Source organism: Helianthus annuus, chromosome 8 (genome assembly GCF_002127325.2).
Source record: "Helianthus annuus cultivar XRQ/B chromosome 8, HanXRQr2.0-SUNRISE, whole genome shotgun sequence".
Lineage (NCBI taxonomy): Eukaryota > Viridiplantae > Streptophyta > Magnoliopsida > Asterales > Asteraceae > Helianthus > Helianthus annuus.
The window spans coordinates 108,044,226-108,061,915 of record NC_035440.2 but is presented as its reverse complement, the minus strand read 5'-3'; the positions used below and the strand labels follow the sequence as shown (position 1 = coordinate 108,061,915).

Here is a 17,690-nt window from a genome sequence, read left to right as displayed (position 1 = left end):
GATGTAGTAGTTAATCCTTAGGTTTGTGGTTTTAAAACGCGACGAGCGGGTCGATAGAGAAGTATAAAATAGATTCACTGCGCCGTAATTGTAAGGCCCTAGCAGTATAAAATAGATTCAGTGTGTCGTAATTTGTAAGGCCCTAGCCGCAACGCGGCGGATGTTACATCTAGTTTAAGTAGAATTACAAAAACCACATTAACGAATGTACATATTGCTATAGCTATATATGTATAAAATGATTAGACCAGTTGCAAATATATGTGGGAGTTCTTGGCTTGCTCTAGAAGTTTTCTTTATTTGAACCAGTCTTGAATAAACCGAAACTCCAATTGAACCAAATTCCAATTCGAATGATGAAGTTCTAGTTTTGTATATTCGATTCGAATAAAGTCCTTATATGAATTTTGAATCGAATCGGACGACCCTTATCCGAATTCGAGTTCTGAATCAAATTTGAATTTATGGTTTTCAAGCCGATTCGACCAAATATATAAACTTGAATCATACAAAATTTATCCTTTTGATAAAAAATACTTATATTTTTTATGTATTGTTTATTTTTTTTCATAATTCAGGTTATTCAAATTAACCCTAATTTGAATTCAAATCGATTTTCCCCGATTATAGTTTAATCTCATTTAAAAAATTAAAATACAAATAATCACATTCAAATAACTCGCAAACTAACCCACTGAACTTGTACATTTCGCCATTTGTGGACTCCACACAAACGACAATAAGTTTTTTTTGAACGTCAACTGCTTTATCAAACAACAAAGCACAACCAGAAGTTGGAGAACAAACAAGTTTTGGTTACAAAATAGAAACTATATTGGAATCTAGCCAATCCTCCACGACACCGACTTGATATCTCACCTATTTTTTAACCAAAGGAAAGTGTCTTCCTTAATTGAATCTACCACTCTAGAAACCGAAACCGTGTTGCCGTTGAATTCTCTATCATTGCGTGTCAACCACAATCTCCAAAAAGTTGCAACAGCCACTATCTGCACAACCTGATTCCATAATACGGTCCAAGATTTGGGTTGCTGCCTCGCAATCCACCAGAATCAGGATTTTGATCCACCAAAAAATATGCCACCAAACTACTCTTGTAAGGAGGCACGAGGCAAAGATATGGTCAGACGACTCCTCTTTTATCCCGCATCTGCAGCACACGACACACTGGATTGGCACTACTTTACCCATCTCTGCTCTCCAGACCATATAATTTACCTTCAAAGGAGCCCATGCGTTCCACCTAAACGATGCAACATCACCCTGAACCGAAGCTCTTGAACTCAGCTCTAGACGAAGCAACTTTGTCGAGAAAGTATCGACATCATCACTCTGCCATACCCATTCATCGTCCCTTTGCTGAATAATAATTAGTATGCTCTTATGATCTTTTCTTTTTCCTTTCTATCATTACATCATAAAAGTACTTCATTCATAGTTCATAGAAGTTAATAAGGGGCTGTTTGTTTACCTTTTAATGAGACTCTTAATGGTTCAGACCTCTTAATGATTCAGACCTATTACTGGTTCAGCACTTAAGGGTTCAGACTGTTTGTTTCACGAGTAGATGTCTGAATGGTTCAGACATTTGCCTCTGAATGGTTAAGATTTATACAGAGTCTGAATGGTTAAGACCTCTAATCTGAATTGGTCAGACATTTGCCTCTGAACGGTTAAACATTATACAGGCTCTTAATGGTTCAGACCTCTTACTGGTTCAGCACTTAATAGTTCAGACCTCTTACTAGTTTAACACTTAACCATTCAGATATTGCCAAACAGCTTCTAAGTGAGTCAGTGACTATGTGGTTGTGATAAAAAAATTAAAGTGTGTGCATTTAACCCCTTTTCAAAACATTAGGTATACCGTATACATATTAAATAATAACCCGTTGCGGGGCATGGAGCGTAAAATCATGCCAAGTAGCAATCAAAGACGACCAAGTCGAGAAAAACAATTAAAAACACGAATTTCTAACACTAAATGACTCGGGTTGCTGGTTTGTAGTGTATTGGGTTGGGTCGGGTCGACCCGGGTTGGTTGAATTTCGTCAGGTATGGTGGGGATTTTGGGTTTTCGGTGAACTGTGATGGTTTTTTCGAAGGATTTTTCACGTTTGAAGGTGAAAAAGAGTGAGATGAAGAAGATGATGATGACAATGGTGGCTCCGAAGAGAATTCCGAGAACAACCCAGAATTTTAAGCCGAAAATTGAGGTTTTACGAGAGAGCTGATCCTTAAAAAAGGCGGACATTTTTGTTGGTGTCGGTGGTGGTAACGATCTAGGACTTCATAGGAAGTAACTAAGAAGGGTTTACTGTATAGAAGTTGGAAGTGAAAGATTGTCAAGTTGGGGGACACAGATATGAAGGTGGTGGTAGAAACAGAGTAAAATGACAAAACCATTATGTCTTGAATAAAACGTAGGAGAAAATAAAAAAAAAAAACAAATTGCCGTGGTAAAAACTCAAAAGTCAGAAACATCACTGGCGCAAAAGGGTGATGGAAATTGATATATAAAATAATAATAATTATAAGGGCAGTTAGCGGTCTAAATTTCCAATTTCAAAATATAAGAGGTTCCTATATATCATTTTTAAAACCAAAACAATCTTAAACTTTTTTCTTCCAAAAACATCATTTTCCAGCTTTCATATTTCATTGTATTGCTTTCACGTTGCGTACACCACCCAAATTACAAAAAAGCAACCCCCTTTCACGCTCCTCCACCACCTCCACCACACCACCACCACAATGCCACCCAAAACCCACCACCAAAAACCCACAAAACCCCCACCCCCACCACCCCAATCCACCCACCTAGCAACAGTAGAACTCAAACAAACAATCTTAAACTCACTCTCCAAACTCACAGACAGAGACACCCACCACATCGCCATTCAAGATCTCCAAACCCTAATCAAAACCACCTCACCAGACTCAATCCCCACCATCCTCAACACCCTCTTTGAATCCACATCTGACACCACCATCAACAAACCCACCATCAAGAAACAAGCAATCAAACTCCTCTCATTCCTCTGTGCCTCCCACACCCAATCCACACACACCCACTTGCCCAAAATCATCACCCACATTGTCAAAAGGCTTAAAGACTCCGACTTTGGGGTTAAAGATTCTTGCTGTGACTCCATTGGCCATCTTTCTTGTATTTACTTGAAGGGTTTTGTTGGTGAGGGTGAGAAGAATGGTGGGTGTGTTGTTTCTTGGTTTGTGAAGCCGTTGTTTGAGGCGATGAGTGAGCCCAATAAGTGGGTGCAAGCTGGTGCTGCAATGTGTTTGGGTAGAGTGGTGGATATGGCTTCTGATCCACCTGTTTTGGGGTTTCAGAAACTTTGTGGGAGGATCTGCAAGTTTTTGAATAGTCCTAATTTTTTGGCTAATGCTGCTCTTTTGCCTGTTGTTTCAAGTCTTGCTCAGGTTAGGTCAAATAGTCACTGCTGGATAACTGTTCATTTATTCATGTGTAGATTATGTTGTTGGACTTAATCGTTTTGTTCATGTAACCTATGCAGTTAATGCGGTAAAATATCGGATATCGGTCAAGGACCGATATTAGAGATATAGGTGGGATATCGGTAATTTTAATATAATGCAGAATTTATATATATAGCAATTTAACACTAATAATTCAGGGATGTATTGGTTTTACCGGTCGAATATTGGTGATATATCGGTTATATCGGTCAAATATCGGTGATATATCGGTCAATGTTGCCGATATTATCGCTACCGATATTTGAGACCGATATTTTACCAAGGGACTGATATATCACCGATATTAACTGCTTAGCATGTAACCGAATGGTATTAGTGTCTTTATTGTTGATTTAATTTTTTTAAGGAGTTTTTAGTTATGGAGTCGTATTTTTAGAGTTTTGAGTCAAGATTGAATCTTTGTTTAGGTGGTCTAGGTTTCTTATTTTCCAAGAATGATGGCTAGAGTTATTGTAATCCATGTACAAAAAGAGTCGAGCCAATTCGTTCAATCTTGTGTTTTGGTGTTTGTGTTCTAATCGATATGGGCCATTAGATTATAGATTATGTCATGGTATATCGAATTATCAAAATTTACGAATAAAGATTTGATAATTCGTTTTTAGAGAAGTGATGAGCAAATGGTACCAGGTACCGGTACCGAACTGGTACCGCTACTGAATTTTCTGAACCGGTTTGATTTTCGGTACCGATGCTGTACCGACATTTTGAGCTACTGGTTTTTACCTTCAAATACCGGTACGAACCGTACCGTACCGGGTATTTTCTGTACCAGTACCCACTTTTTGGGATTTTCGGTGCCGGTTGGTATCGAGCTCATCCCTAGGTAATATTACTTCATATTATTCATTTTTAGCTTCTATGAAACTTCTTATCTTTTCCCTAAATGATCAAATACATTTGAAGCATAATCTTTTTATCCAAGCATTAGAAACTGGTTATTTAGATTTCAGATAAAAGTTCCAAACGCCCTTAGGCTTTTATTTGAATATCTTATGAGTCAATCCTATAAGGCTATAATCATATGATGTATTATGTGTAAAATTTATATACTTGTGGCAGGTTGGTGCTATTTCGCCACAATATTGGGAGCCACTGCTTCAAAGTATTCATGACTGTCTTAATAGTGTTGACTGGTCAACTCGAAAGGCAGCTGCTGACACGCTAAATGCGTTGGCTTTGCATTCAAGTAACTTAATAAGAGAAAAACCGACCGATACCATAACAGTACTCGAGGCATGCCGCTTCGATAAGGTTAGTTTTACGTCATTTAATTTACTAATTGGATCAAAATCACACCATATTCTATCCTACTACTGGTTTATTATATAAATTAACGAGTAAAATGCCATTTTCTTCCCCGAGGTTTGGCTAGTGTTGCGACTTTCTTCCAAAGGTTTACTTTTTCGCATCTGGATGCAAAAGGTTTGAAATCTTGCCATTTTCATCCGGCTCGTTAACTCCATTCATTTTTCTCCGTTAACTCAGGGGTATTTCCGTCTTTTTTTGCTAACTTAAAGGGCAATTCGGTCTTTTTCACTTTATGTAAAAAGACTGAATACCCCCTGAAAAAGACCGAATTGCCCTTTAAGTTAACAAAAAAGACGGAAATACCCCTGACTTAATGGAGAAAAATGGATGGAGTTAACGAGCCAGATGAAAATGGCAAGATTTCAAACCTTTTGGGTCCAGATGCGGAAAAACAAACCTTTGAACGAAAGTCGCAAAATTGGCCAAACCTCAGGGACGAAAATTGCATTTTACTCTAAATTAACCAGTATCAATATGTGGACTTGTGCAGATAAAACCTGTGAGAGATAGTATTACAGAGGCCCTGCAACTATGGAAGTTTATTGTAGGAGATCATGAAGATCAAAAAATGTCTGGTCAAAGTCAAGATTCTGAATCAGCCAAGTTGTCAAGAAAGGACCTTCCAAAGGTGGACGATAAAAGAGTTTTGACCCCAGTTCAGAACGGTCAAACCAAGGGTCAAAATACATCCAAAAAGTCAACTGTAACGAAAAAGAAGGGCCCACCTCTAAGTGACAAGGAACTGAACCCTGAATTCTTTCGTAGACTCTTAAGAACGGTTTCAGGTGACGTTGAAGTCGTTGTCAATGGTGAATCTGTTAATTTACCGAGTGAAGAGGTGTCAGAGGTCAATGATAATAATGATGCGGAAAAGTCAAAGTCAAACGAGCCAGATGGGCAGGTCAACTTGCAAAATTGTAGATTGGAAAGAGGACGCGGTGGCCCGGTTTTCAGAAGGCCCGAATCTGATAATAATGGGAATTTGTTGGGAATTCAGAGGCAGTTATTACACTTGGAAAGGCAGCAGGCTCGTCTTATGAACATGTTGCAGGTATGAACGGGTCAGTCGGTCGGTAATGGGTCAAAATGGTCTCGGGTAAAATCCGCGTTAATCTTGTGTGCCTTTATAATGTGATTTACAAGGTTGTAAGCATTAAAAATAGAGCTTTGGACAACTTTCAACCCGTTTTGACCCATTTCACGTGTTTAGGCATGTAAATGAACTGAGCATGTTCGTGTTCGTTCATTTGACTTTAACCGAACACAAACACAAACATATAAACAAACACGTTTTTTTGTTCATGTTTGTTTATCAAGATAATGGGCATGTTCGTGTTCGTTTATGTTCGTTCGTTTAAAACCTAAACGAACAGTTCACGAACGTAAACGAATATAAACAAACAAACAAACTTAAATGAACATAATTTAACAAACAATAAATAATACAAATAAACATAACTGAACAAAGATAAATGAACGCAAATGAACATAATTGACTAAACATAAACGAACATGAAGTAACTTTTTATATAAATTAGTGATTCATTACGATAAATTCCATTGGAAAACTCATTCTTATTACTAGAAAGCCCAATTACCAATTAGTTATATTTATATAAGTAGTTAGAAAGTTCCTTTTATGTTTAATATTTATATAAACATAACTACTTTCGTATTTAAATTGAAACAAACATAAATGAATATAAAGGAACGAACATAAATGAACGAACAAAACATGTGGTCGTGTTTGTTCGTTTATTTTAATGAACAAAAAATCGTGTTCATGTTCGTTCGTTTATGAAATAAACGAACTTCCTGCCGAACAAGTTCACGAACAGTTCATGAACGTTCAGTTCGTTTACAGGCCTAGACGTGTTCTTTTTTCGCAATTGTATTTATCTTTCTAATTGGCCCATTTGACCATTTTAAAAATAAAACACAACCCAAACCGACACGTGCTTAAGTAAATGGGTCAAAAATCCATAGTGGTGCTTATAAAATTGACCAATTTTATGTTTTTTACAGGCTTTTAAGGGTGGATCTCGTGACGGTATGGTAACTCTAGAGAATCGAGTGTGTGGCCTAGAGAGAATGGTTGATGACATGGCACGTAACTTGTCAGTATCCGTGAATACTTTACGAACTTGTTATAATAACGGCTTTCACGAATCTACCGAAAGACCGTTTGGCAAATACAACGGCTATTCTAACTATCATACACATGGTCCAAACACACAAATGGGCTCAAGACGAGCCGTAAACAATAGGTTACCTAACCGGTCCGGGCCCATTAGATTTGTAGACGGTCCATCCGCAAGAAGTGTTTGGAAAGCATCAAAAGATGAAGCCACATTGGAAGCAATTAGAGGGGGGCGGCCAGCACGTGTGATTGGAAACGAGAATATTGGACATGCTCGGGATATTAATATGACGTTTGGTGAAGTTTTGTCGAGTGGGGATGATTTTTCGCTTGTGAAACTAATGGATAAAACCGGACCCGTGATTGATTGGCTCTCAGATGATGTGGCAAACGAAGTTTTGTGTGCGGTTGCACAGTTTCTTCTTGAACCGAGTTTGTTTGACATCTGTTTATCTTGGATTCAACAGGTATAACATGTTATATTAAATATATGTATATCATCGTCATCGTCATCATCGGGTGTCTCAGGAATAGTACCTACCTAAGACACATCTATTGTTTATTGTTTTTCTTTGCCAAATTTACAACAATGCCAGCCAACCCATGGTTTTTTTTCCTTTTTCTGTATTCAACCCTTCAACTTTTAGCATTGCCACTTACAGCCCCTCAACTTTCTAAAAACTTTGCAAAATGTCATTTTGACTCCCCCCCTCAGGTTTTACGTGTGCTTATATTTATGTACGTGGGTCAGATATAATATGTTTTCATATTTATTTTTATGTACGTTTTTTATTGGTCTACGTTTTGTTTGGAAACGAGTGGGGTTAAATATAATACGTTTTCATTAGGCACTATAAATTCGAGTTACTTTACGTTTCGACTCCGCCGCAACGCGTGGTACCATTCTTTAACGTAAAAAACACTATTTATTTACGTGTTTATTTTTAACTACATTTCGTTATAAATCCAAGTTGATCTACGTTTCAACGTAAATTTTCTCGGTAATGAGTTAGGTCAAATATAATACGTTTTTGTGCTTATTTTCATGTGCGTTTTCAGTTGGTCTACGTTTTGACGTAATTTTGTTCGAAAACAAGTCGGGTCAAATGTTTGACGGTATAAGTTCAAGTTACCTTAAGTTTCGACGCCGCTGCAACGCACGGCGGATCAAAATACTAGTTATTTATAAATTACAACTTCAAGGAGCAGAAGCGTGTCCACAGCAATTTTATACGCCATTTTATTAACGCTGATTCTGATTAAATTTTTTTTATGTGATTATGTTTGCAGTTGCTTGATAAGATCATAGAAAACGGAAAAGATTATCTGGGAATCCCTGTGGAACTGAAAATGGAGATTTTGGCGAATTTGAGTGAAGCTTCATCATCTGTACATCCTCCGGAAAACTGGGAAGGTTTAATGCCGGATCAAGTTTTATTGCAGTTGGCATTAGCCTGGGACATTAATCTGCAACAGCTACAAAAACAATAACGCTTGTGCGTATTATACGATAAATTCTAAGAGAAAGTCACAAAAATAATCATTTTCTTGGGTGTGTTATACCTATACAGCAATGTGTCAAATTGTTCTGATATGATCATTAAGATTCAACATACTCGGAAAAATGGTCACTTTCGTGATTTTCTCTTATATATATAGTAGAGGTGTATTTGATACAGATTTTACTAGGTTTGACATCAAATTGGTATAGAAGAACCAAGGCTTATGAGAGTCACTCTAATATATTTTTCAAATTACAGAGTGGATTGGTTTTGTGTGGGTTTGTTTTTTTTTTTTTTTTTGGTGATACACAGTTGTTGTCCTGTATCTGTTTGGATTTTAGAATCAGGGGCAGAATTTTTTTTTTTTTTTTTTTTTTTTGTAATATTGAAAAGATTAAATATTGCTTTATTATTATTATTATTATGTGGTGTTTACTATTATGAGGTTTTACTGTTTAAATGAACACATTCAGCATTTGATCAATGCAATATCATACAGCAGCTGCCCCAATCCAAACATTATCTACAATCCATTTTATTACTTGTTAGCATGTGGGCCTAACTCAAAGTGGGAGAAGAATAAGCACCTTGGTGTCACATATTCATCCTGTAAGTGTCATGAGGCATTCTTAGAGTTTTTGAACACACACCCGTTTAAAATCTACTCCTAAAATTTATCGTTTTTATATTTTACATGTCAATACTGCCACATGAGTGTATGTAGGGTGCAATGAACTTCTCAGTTGTAAATGATATATACTTGAGAAATATCGTGGGAAAAAGTCGTCGGAGAATCCTCAGCCTCCGTTGAATCAGCGTTTGGTTGACTCAACGCCCACGGACGGAGACCAAGCTTGAAGAACAAAGATCATTTTCACCTCTTTTCAGAGTTTCAAAACTATCTACTAATTAAGAACAGACATAAATAGAACCCATCTTCAAGACCAATACCAATACATATTCAGTTCAACCCACCATTTCTTATTCATCGTCCATGACTTATGGCCTTATGCTTAATATTGCGACTCTTCCCATTTGTTCTCACTTGCTATTTATAGGAGGGATTTTGGGGCTAATGTCACTATCACGTAAGGTGGTCCCCTAAGGTGTGCATAACTGTCTTGACAGTGACATCTTTCATTCCATTGTTTGAGAGTGAACATTCCTTTTGTCATGATTGTACACTTTTTTCCGGACATCATAACCAACTAACTGGTGGTCCCACAAGAATGATTTCTTCTCTAATCTGGTCGGGTCTCGGACTCTACCTCTTCAATAACCATTATGGTATACCGCCTCAATGGAAAAATGGTAGCATATCTTGTACTTATAAGATGAACATCTTCATCCCACCCTGATTGCTTTTAAGAGTCGTTGTCGTGGTGTTGAAAGATGAAAAAAATAGCATGTTGTAAAAATGAGAAAATACCATGTTATAAAAAAAATCGCACGGTGAAAAATGAAGTTCGCATGTTGTATTTCAATCTCGTACGTTAATTGTACGTTAACTAACCCCTATCTATATATACACACACATAGATTTATTTATATTTACTTAAGTAAGAATCTTTTTAAAAATACGGGTTAAACGAGTTATGTTCAGTTTAACCTGAATATATCTATGCTTGTTAGGTTAAGATCTTAGACACGAATACTAATATGGATTGTGCTCGGATTGTACATTTCAACCCGCCAACTCATATAACCAATAACCCATGAATCTACCAACCCAATACAGACCCTAGAATTCTAGCAATTGCGTGAGATAGCAAAATCAATCGGCCACATTCCACATGACTCTTCTTACGTGCCAATTAATTCACCCCACAATCCATTCATATCATCGACCATGTCACTAAATTCCCAAATTTAATGATATAAAACAAAAACCCAAATCCAAATCCAAAATCAAAGAATCAGATACCCAAATCATCACCACTCTCCACTCTCCAGATCATCATGGCACCCTCCTCACCCCCACCACCATATTACGCCATAACGATCATCACCATCTTAACCTTGGCTTGTACCCGCAATCCAAAAGTAGAAGCAGCCTTTAAAGCACCAATTCTCCCACAAGACCTGCTTCCACTTTTACCCACACAAATCTCATGGCCCATTCTTAGAACCCTCAGGTCTGCCACTGATATCTTGCCCACCTTTGTGGGTGCAGCTTCTTTATCCAACAATTCTGATGTGAATTGGAAAGGGTCTTGCTTTTATGAGAACACTGCTTGGTTGGAACTTCATAATAAAACTGGTAGTGAGTTTGGTGGGGGCACTCTTCATATCAAGGTTTGTTTTTTTATGTTTTTTTTTTTTTTTTTGGTTTAGAGGTTAAAAGTTAGGATTTCTTGATGTATTTTACAGTTAAAGTTCACACCTTCAAGTCTTGGCTGGTTTCTTTTGTGTGTTTAGTCACATTTTCTTGATTAATTGATCATTTATCTTGACATTTGGAAATTTTTTAGTGTAGGTTTTTTTGTGGTTTAGAGGTTAAAATTATAGGATTTTAATTCATGTATGTTCTGGCATGTGGGTTATTGGTTTCTTGAATTGGTTGTGTGATGTTTATTTATTGATGATTTCTTGAACTATGTTATTGTAAAAGTTCAGAGCTTGATGGTTTTTTGTTTTCGGTTGTGTTTAATCACACTTTCTTGATTAATTGATCATTTGTTTTGACATGTGGTTTATTGGTTTCTTGATTCTTGAATTGCTGATATGAAGTTTTAGTGTAGTTTTTTTTTTGTTTTTTTGTTTTTTTTTTTTTTTTTTTCTGGTTTTGAGGTTAAGAATTAGGATTTCTTGATATATGTTACATTAGAAATTCACACCTTGATGGTTGTTTTCTTTTGTGTGTTTAATTTAATCACATTCGCTTGATTAACTAATCATTTATTTGACATGTGGAAGTTTTAGTGTAGTTTTTTTTTATGGTTCAGAGGTTAAAAATTATAGGATCTCTTGATGTATGTTACAACTGAAATTCACCCCCGGATGTTTCTTCTGTGTTTAATCACATTTTCTTGATTAATGATCATCTATTTTTGCATGTGGTTTATTGTTTTCTTGATTCTTGAATTGCTTCTACTAAAGTTGCTTGATCTAGGAGTTAAATGTTTAGGGTTTCTTGAGGTATGTTCATTTTTGCTTTCTTCTATGCTTTTAATCACATTTTCTTGATTAATATTTGTGTGATTTTGGTCTTATGATATGTTTGAGTTGTGTGTTATCGATTTCTTGAATCCTTAATCACATTATTATGATTAATTGATCTTTCATTTAGGATAAAGCTTGTATTTTGATATGTTTGAAAATTAGGTTATTGGTTTCTTGTTCTTTTAAGTATCATTTGATTCTTGAATTGCTGCTAATGTGGCTTTAAGAATAGTTTTTTTTTTTTTTTTTTTTTTTTTTTTTTTTTTTTTTTTTTTTTTTTTTTTGGTTCAGGGTTTTTAAGGGTTTCTTGAAGTGTGAACTTTAAATTTTTACACTTAATCACATCCACAACATCAAGAAACTAAAAAATGCACATGTTATTTGTGTGGTTAAACAATTTGCATACATCATATGTATTGATCACATAGTATGATTAGTGAATTCCGGCTAATCATGAAACATAAAGAAACATCCCTTTTATAGCCTAAAACTTACAAGATTCTTGACAACTAAACGGCAAAACAAGAAAACTGTCATCTTTAATTATTTTCAAGGGATGTTTGGAGTCAAATTTCAAACCAATTGTTGCAACGGTATTTAAGCAATCATACATGATATCTCAACGATAGCTCTTCTTACAACACTTTCTTCTTTTAGGTAAGCAACGCGCACAGTTGGACATGTATGGATCTATATATCTTCGCTACTCCATATCGCGTAAAATGGGACTACTATTTCTTATCCCGAGAGCATAAAGTCGAGTTTGACGAATGGGAAGGAAAAGCCGAATACGATTATGTAAGTTACTACAATTCATCAACATTTTCAATCCATTTACAATTAATAGAGTAAAGTACACGGATAGTCCCTGTGGTGTAACACGATTTTAGATATGATCCTTAGCTTTCCAAAAGTACACGAATGGTCCCTGTGGTTTGCACTTTGTAACGTACAGTCTCCAACCAACAAATCTAAAGGTTTTAGCAGGTCGGACTAAATGCGTTACAAATTGCAAACCATAGGGACCATCCATGTACTTTTTGAAAAAGTTGGGGACTAAATGTGTTACAAAGTGCAGACCACAAGGACCATCCATGTACTTTTGGAAAGCTAGGGATCAAATCCAAAATTTTGGTGAACCACAGGGACCATCCGTGTACTTTACTACTCCAGTTAATATTACCCTTTTATTTTCATACTTGAAGGTAAAAAACAAAGGTGTTGCTATTTTCCTCATGGAATCGGGAATGTTAGGAACCCTACAAGCATTGTGGGAAGTATTCCCGTTGTTTACGAATACGGGATGGGGCGAGAACGCGAACCTCGCTTTTCTTGAAAAGAATATGGGAGCTAAATTTGAAGAACGATCGGGGCCATGGGTTACAAATGTTACCATAGATGATATACAATCGGGTGACTTTCTTGCAATATCAAAGATCCGCGGGTTATGGGGCGGGTTTGAGACTCTTGAGAAATGGGCATCCGGGGCTTATGCGGGTCACTCTGCGGTTTGCTTACGAGACCCCGAAGGGAAGTTATGGGTCGGAGAATCAGGACATGAAGATGAAGAGGTAATACAATAATGAGTTAACTGCCATTTTTGTCCCGATGGTTTGTCCAATTATGCCAATCCAGGACAAATTTCAAATTTGTACCATTTCCGTCCTTGACATTCTTGAAACATGCCAGTTCCGTCCAAAAAACTAACGTCTGTTAAAACCTGCTATTTAATGAAGGGTAAAAACGTCATTTTCCTTTTTTCTTAAAAGGGGTGGGATTTTAATAGGGTTTAAAAAGGGGAAATAAAAGAAAAATGGAAGATGAAGTTTTTACCCTTCATTAAACAACATGTTTTAACAGGCGTTAGTTTTTTGGACGGAACTGACATTTTTCAAGAATGTCAGGGACGGAAATGGTACAAATTTGAAATTTGGCCTGGACTGGCATAATTGGACAAACCACGGGGACGAAAATGGCAGTTAACTCTACAATCATATATTCCAAAAAAGGCATGCTTTCGGTTAAGTTTACTTAATTTGATGAATTGAATTTGTTTGTGTTTTTGTTGTAGGGTAATAACCTTATTGTTCTATTACCATGGGACGAATGGTGGAGTTACGAGCTCACGAAAGATAATACGAATCCACATATTGCATTGCTTCCTTTGCATCCCGAACTCAGGGCTAAGTTTAATGAATCGGCTGCATGGGAGTACGCACAAAGCATGATAGGATTACCATACGGTTATCATAATTTGATATTTAGCTGGATCGACACTATCGATGGAAATTATCCACCGCCACTTGATGCTCATCTGGTATTGTCGTTGAAATCGTTTTCCATGTTCCCATTTTGGACAGTTGTTTAGAGGTGGTTAAAGCCTTGGTTTTGGATTGAAATGTGTTTGGGTAGGCCCACACACACTTTTCAGCACTTTAAACGATTTTCTATAAATAAATAACGCATTAGTTATGGTTAAAGTAACAATTTTACAATAATAATCCATGTCTGAACAAAAAAGATTTTGGAGATTGCATTGGCGGATCTTGAACTTAGTTTTCGGTAAAATCGCGGCCGGGGGGGGGGGGGGGGGGGGGGCACTCTCAAAATCCAATAATTTACACCACATAAAAAAAATTCGGAAATTTTCCGTTTTAGCTATTATTTATTTGACCCATTTGGCCATTTACACAACCCAAATCGACCCGTTGAAATATTTGAGGCAAGTGATATATGGTATCTAATTTGGCAAGTGTAAAGTATTTCGGATTATGGTATATAGGTTGCTTCTGTTATGACCGTATGGAACCAATTACAACCGGCATATGCAGCCAACATATGGAATGAAGCCCTGAACAAGCGACTTGGTACTCAGGTTTGTTTCGGGATTTTTTGAATTTGTTTTAAAATGTGTATTTGGTTTGGTTTTTAGGATCGATGATCCCACATGCACGTATAAGTCAAAACACACAATGGTTTAGAGTGTTTGGATGTGCGTTTAAGTTAATTATCGAACTTGAAGTATCTGACCCTTTCATTTTTCTAACTAAGTTATGTGATTTGACGGTTTTGACCCATTCGATCTGTTTGAGATAAAATAAAAAAATAAGAAAAAAAAAAACAAATCGACCTTCTCATTCGTTAATGATTTGGACTTGCTACCTATAAGTTTTCTGAGTATTTGATAAAAATTTTGATTCTGATTGGGCTTTTCGCATTACTTAAGGGGTGAAAATAATTAGATTTGTAAAAGTAAAAAAAAAAAAGATTATTGAGATTTGAGATAAATGTAACTATCTCTAAATTTAATCGGATATCTGATTTTTCAAGTAGCAAATACTTAACTATCCCAAATATTAGTGGTTAATAATAACAGTGTGTCTTATTTGCAGGATCTTGACCTTCCTGAAATCATGGTAGAGGTTGAAAGGCGTGGTTCGTCTTTTGCACAGTTATTAACGATTCCCGAGCAGGATGACTGGATATACGTTGACGGAAAATCGACTTCTTGTGTTGCTTTCATCCTTGAAATGTACAAAGAAGCAGGACTCTTTGGTGATCTCGCAAATGAGATTCAAGTTACCGAATTTACAGTAAGTTTTTCCAAGATTTGCGTATACCCATCTGGGTTTCAATAAAAAGTTACTGAATTTACAGTAGGATTTATTTCAAGATTTGCTAATAACCATCTGGGTTTCAAAAAAAAGTTGTTGAATTTAGCAACTTTTTTCAAGATTTACAAATGAGTAAAATGTCATTTTCGTCCTTGAGGTTTGTCCGTTTTGCGACTTTCGTCCAAAGGTTTGTTTTTCCACATCTGGACCCAATAGGTTTGAAATCTTCGCATTTTCATTCGGCTCGTTAACTCTTATCCATTTTTCTCCTTTAAGTCAGGGGTATTTCCGTCTTTTTTGTTAACTTAAAGGGCAATTCGGTCTTTTTCACTTAAAAGGCAATACTTTTACATTATGCTAAATGCTTGTACATAAAGTGAAAAGTACTGAATTACCCTTTAAGTTAACAAAAAAGACGGAAATACCCCTGACTTAACGGAGAAAAATGGATGGAATTAACGAGCCAGATAAACCTTTTGGATCCAGATGCAGAATAACAAACCTTTGGACAAAATTGGCCAAACCTCAGGGACGAAAATGGCATTTTACTCTTTACAAATATTTCGCTTAGTTATCTCTTCCAAGGCGGAAAAATGTGTGGGTCCAGCAGGCTGACACCTTTTTTCTCTTTTCTTGAGTTTTATAAATAATTATTTTGTTAAATATGATTAGAAAAATTATACTGATAATCTAGTTTTTGAAGCCAAATGATTTTATTATAATAACTGTACCTGCAATAACATAGCATAACCTGAATCGACCCGTTTGAAATACTATTATGAATCAACAACACCTATGCAGATAAAGGATGCATACACGCTCAACTTCTTTGAAAACAACATAACCCGCCTGCCAAAATGGTGCAATGACGGGGACACAGTAAAGCTTCCGTTTTGTCAACTTACTGGAAAGTATCGAATGGAATTACCTGGATACAATACTATAGAACCGTATGCGCATATGGCTGAAAATTGCCCGTCAATGCCCCCAGATTATCTGAGACCAAAATACTGCTGAATAGCAGTAGCAGTAGTAACTAGTAAGTAGTCTACTAATAATGTATTAGTACGTTGTGTATATGTATTTAATCGATTAGGGTCATGTGTAGTCTAGGGTTATATTTCAGTAAATGGGTTACATGATTGTTCATCGTGTGTGTTTTTAATTCACATTAAGTGTCTGATGCAAACATGTGTTTTAATAAATGAATTATGGTATATTTGTAAAGTTATTCATGTGTGTGCTTACTCTGCTCTGCTCTGGATCTTGAAGGAATCTTTTGTCAATTATTGCTGATAACTATAACTAAAGTTGTTACTGTTCTTCATTTTTCATAATATTCATCATAATCGACCAAACCAGACTGTATTGTTAATTGTTATCATTGGCTACTAAATTTTGAAGGTCCGAACAATGTGCAAATCGTTAGAAAGACATGGTTGGATTTGAAGCGTCATCTTATGTTAAGTCTAGAACATGGTAAACGAAATGAATACATGGGCACGAGATGCATGCTCAACTACAATAACAAAATAAGTCCCACATCATGTTATAACTTGACGTGGGACTTATGCTATAGTATATTTCAAATTCTGTCACCGAATTTTATAATGACATGTGCATGAGAAAAAGTCACGTGTCATATGTATTCGAGTCTACCCTATAAGAAAAAGTCTACACGCGAGTAAAAGTAGATACATGACCATGATTTCACGTATAATATAAGGGATTTTTTTTCTCCCAAAATAGCAATAGGGGGATAACATACTCATCAAACTGCTATGTTGGTGATTTTCTCTTTTGTTTATGCCCTAAATATGTTTGTTCAAATGCCAGCAAATGTAATTAGGTAAACCGAAAGAAATGTTGTCCAATTTTGGACCCATAAGCAATCCATTCTTCTCCATATACAAACCTCTGAAAAACATGTATGAGCACGCGATATATGCTTAAAATTAACAAAATAGGTGTTTGGCAAAAATATGGAAGGTAATTTGGAGGAATGTGAGTATTTTATGTTGGGGTCTGATGGATATGCATGGTGACAAAGTGTGATTTGAGGTCAAGTTGAACGTGTGGCTAGCACATAAGCCATCCACAGGTCGTGATCTCATCATATGACAAGTCAAGAGCACAAAAAATGAGCAGAAAGTAGGCCCCATCCTTTTATGACGTGCCATGAAAACCTAGAGCTACCACACCCGCCAATCATGCTCTCGTCATATAGTAAGGCAAGAACATAGCATATGAACGTCATGAAGCTCACAAGTCATTCACGGGGTAAGATATAGCAAGCCTTTTAATTAAACTCCAATGATAATTTAGTGCATTTCTTTCATTCTTTGTAATCGTGAGTGTGTGTCTAAATTATACTATTATTGACATGTATTACAACTTGATGTTCAACCTACTCTTGTGTAT

At 36.3% G+C, this 17,690-nt stretch overlaps 2 protein-coding genes across 2 annotated transcripts; both read left to right on the top strand.

The window, feature by feature from the left end:
- Positions 1-2,631: 2,631 nt before the first annotated feature.
- LOC110873634 (microtubule-associated protein TORTIFOLIA1) lies at positions 2,632-8,741 on the top strand. Its single transcript, XM_022122603.2, has 5 exons — positions 2,632-3,462; positions 4,603-4,794; positions 5,342-5,902; positions 6,877-7,458; positions 8,282-8,741. Exons 1-5 carry the CDS (start codon positions 2,776-2,778, stop codon positions 8,480-8,482), a joined length of 2,223 nt encoding a protein of 740 aa, XP_021978295.1. The 5' UTR covers positions 2,632-2,775; the 3' UTR covers positions 8,483-8,741.
- Positions 8,742-10,260: 1,519 nt separating this feature from the next.
- On the top strand, positions 10,261-16,500 carry LOC110873633. Its single transcript, XM_022122602.2, has 7 exons — positions 10,261-10,788; positions 12,313-12,453; positions 12,861-13,226; positions 13,727-13,972; positions 14,438-14,530; positions 15,048-15,248; positions 16,071-16,500. The coding sequence occupies exons 1-7, from the start codon at positions 10,453-10,455 to the stop codon at positions 16,284-16,286; spliced, it is 1,599 nt and encodes a 532-aa protein (XP_021978294.1). The 5' UTR covers positions 10,261-10,452; the 3' UTR covers positions 16,287-16,500.
- The last annotated feature ends 1,190 nt before the right edge of the window (positions 16,501-17,690 follow it).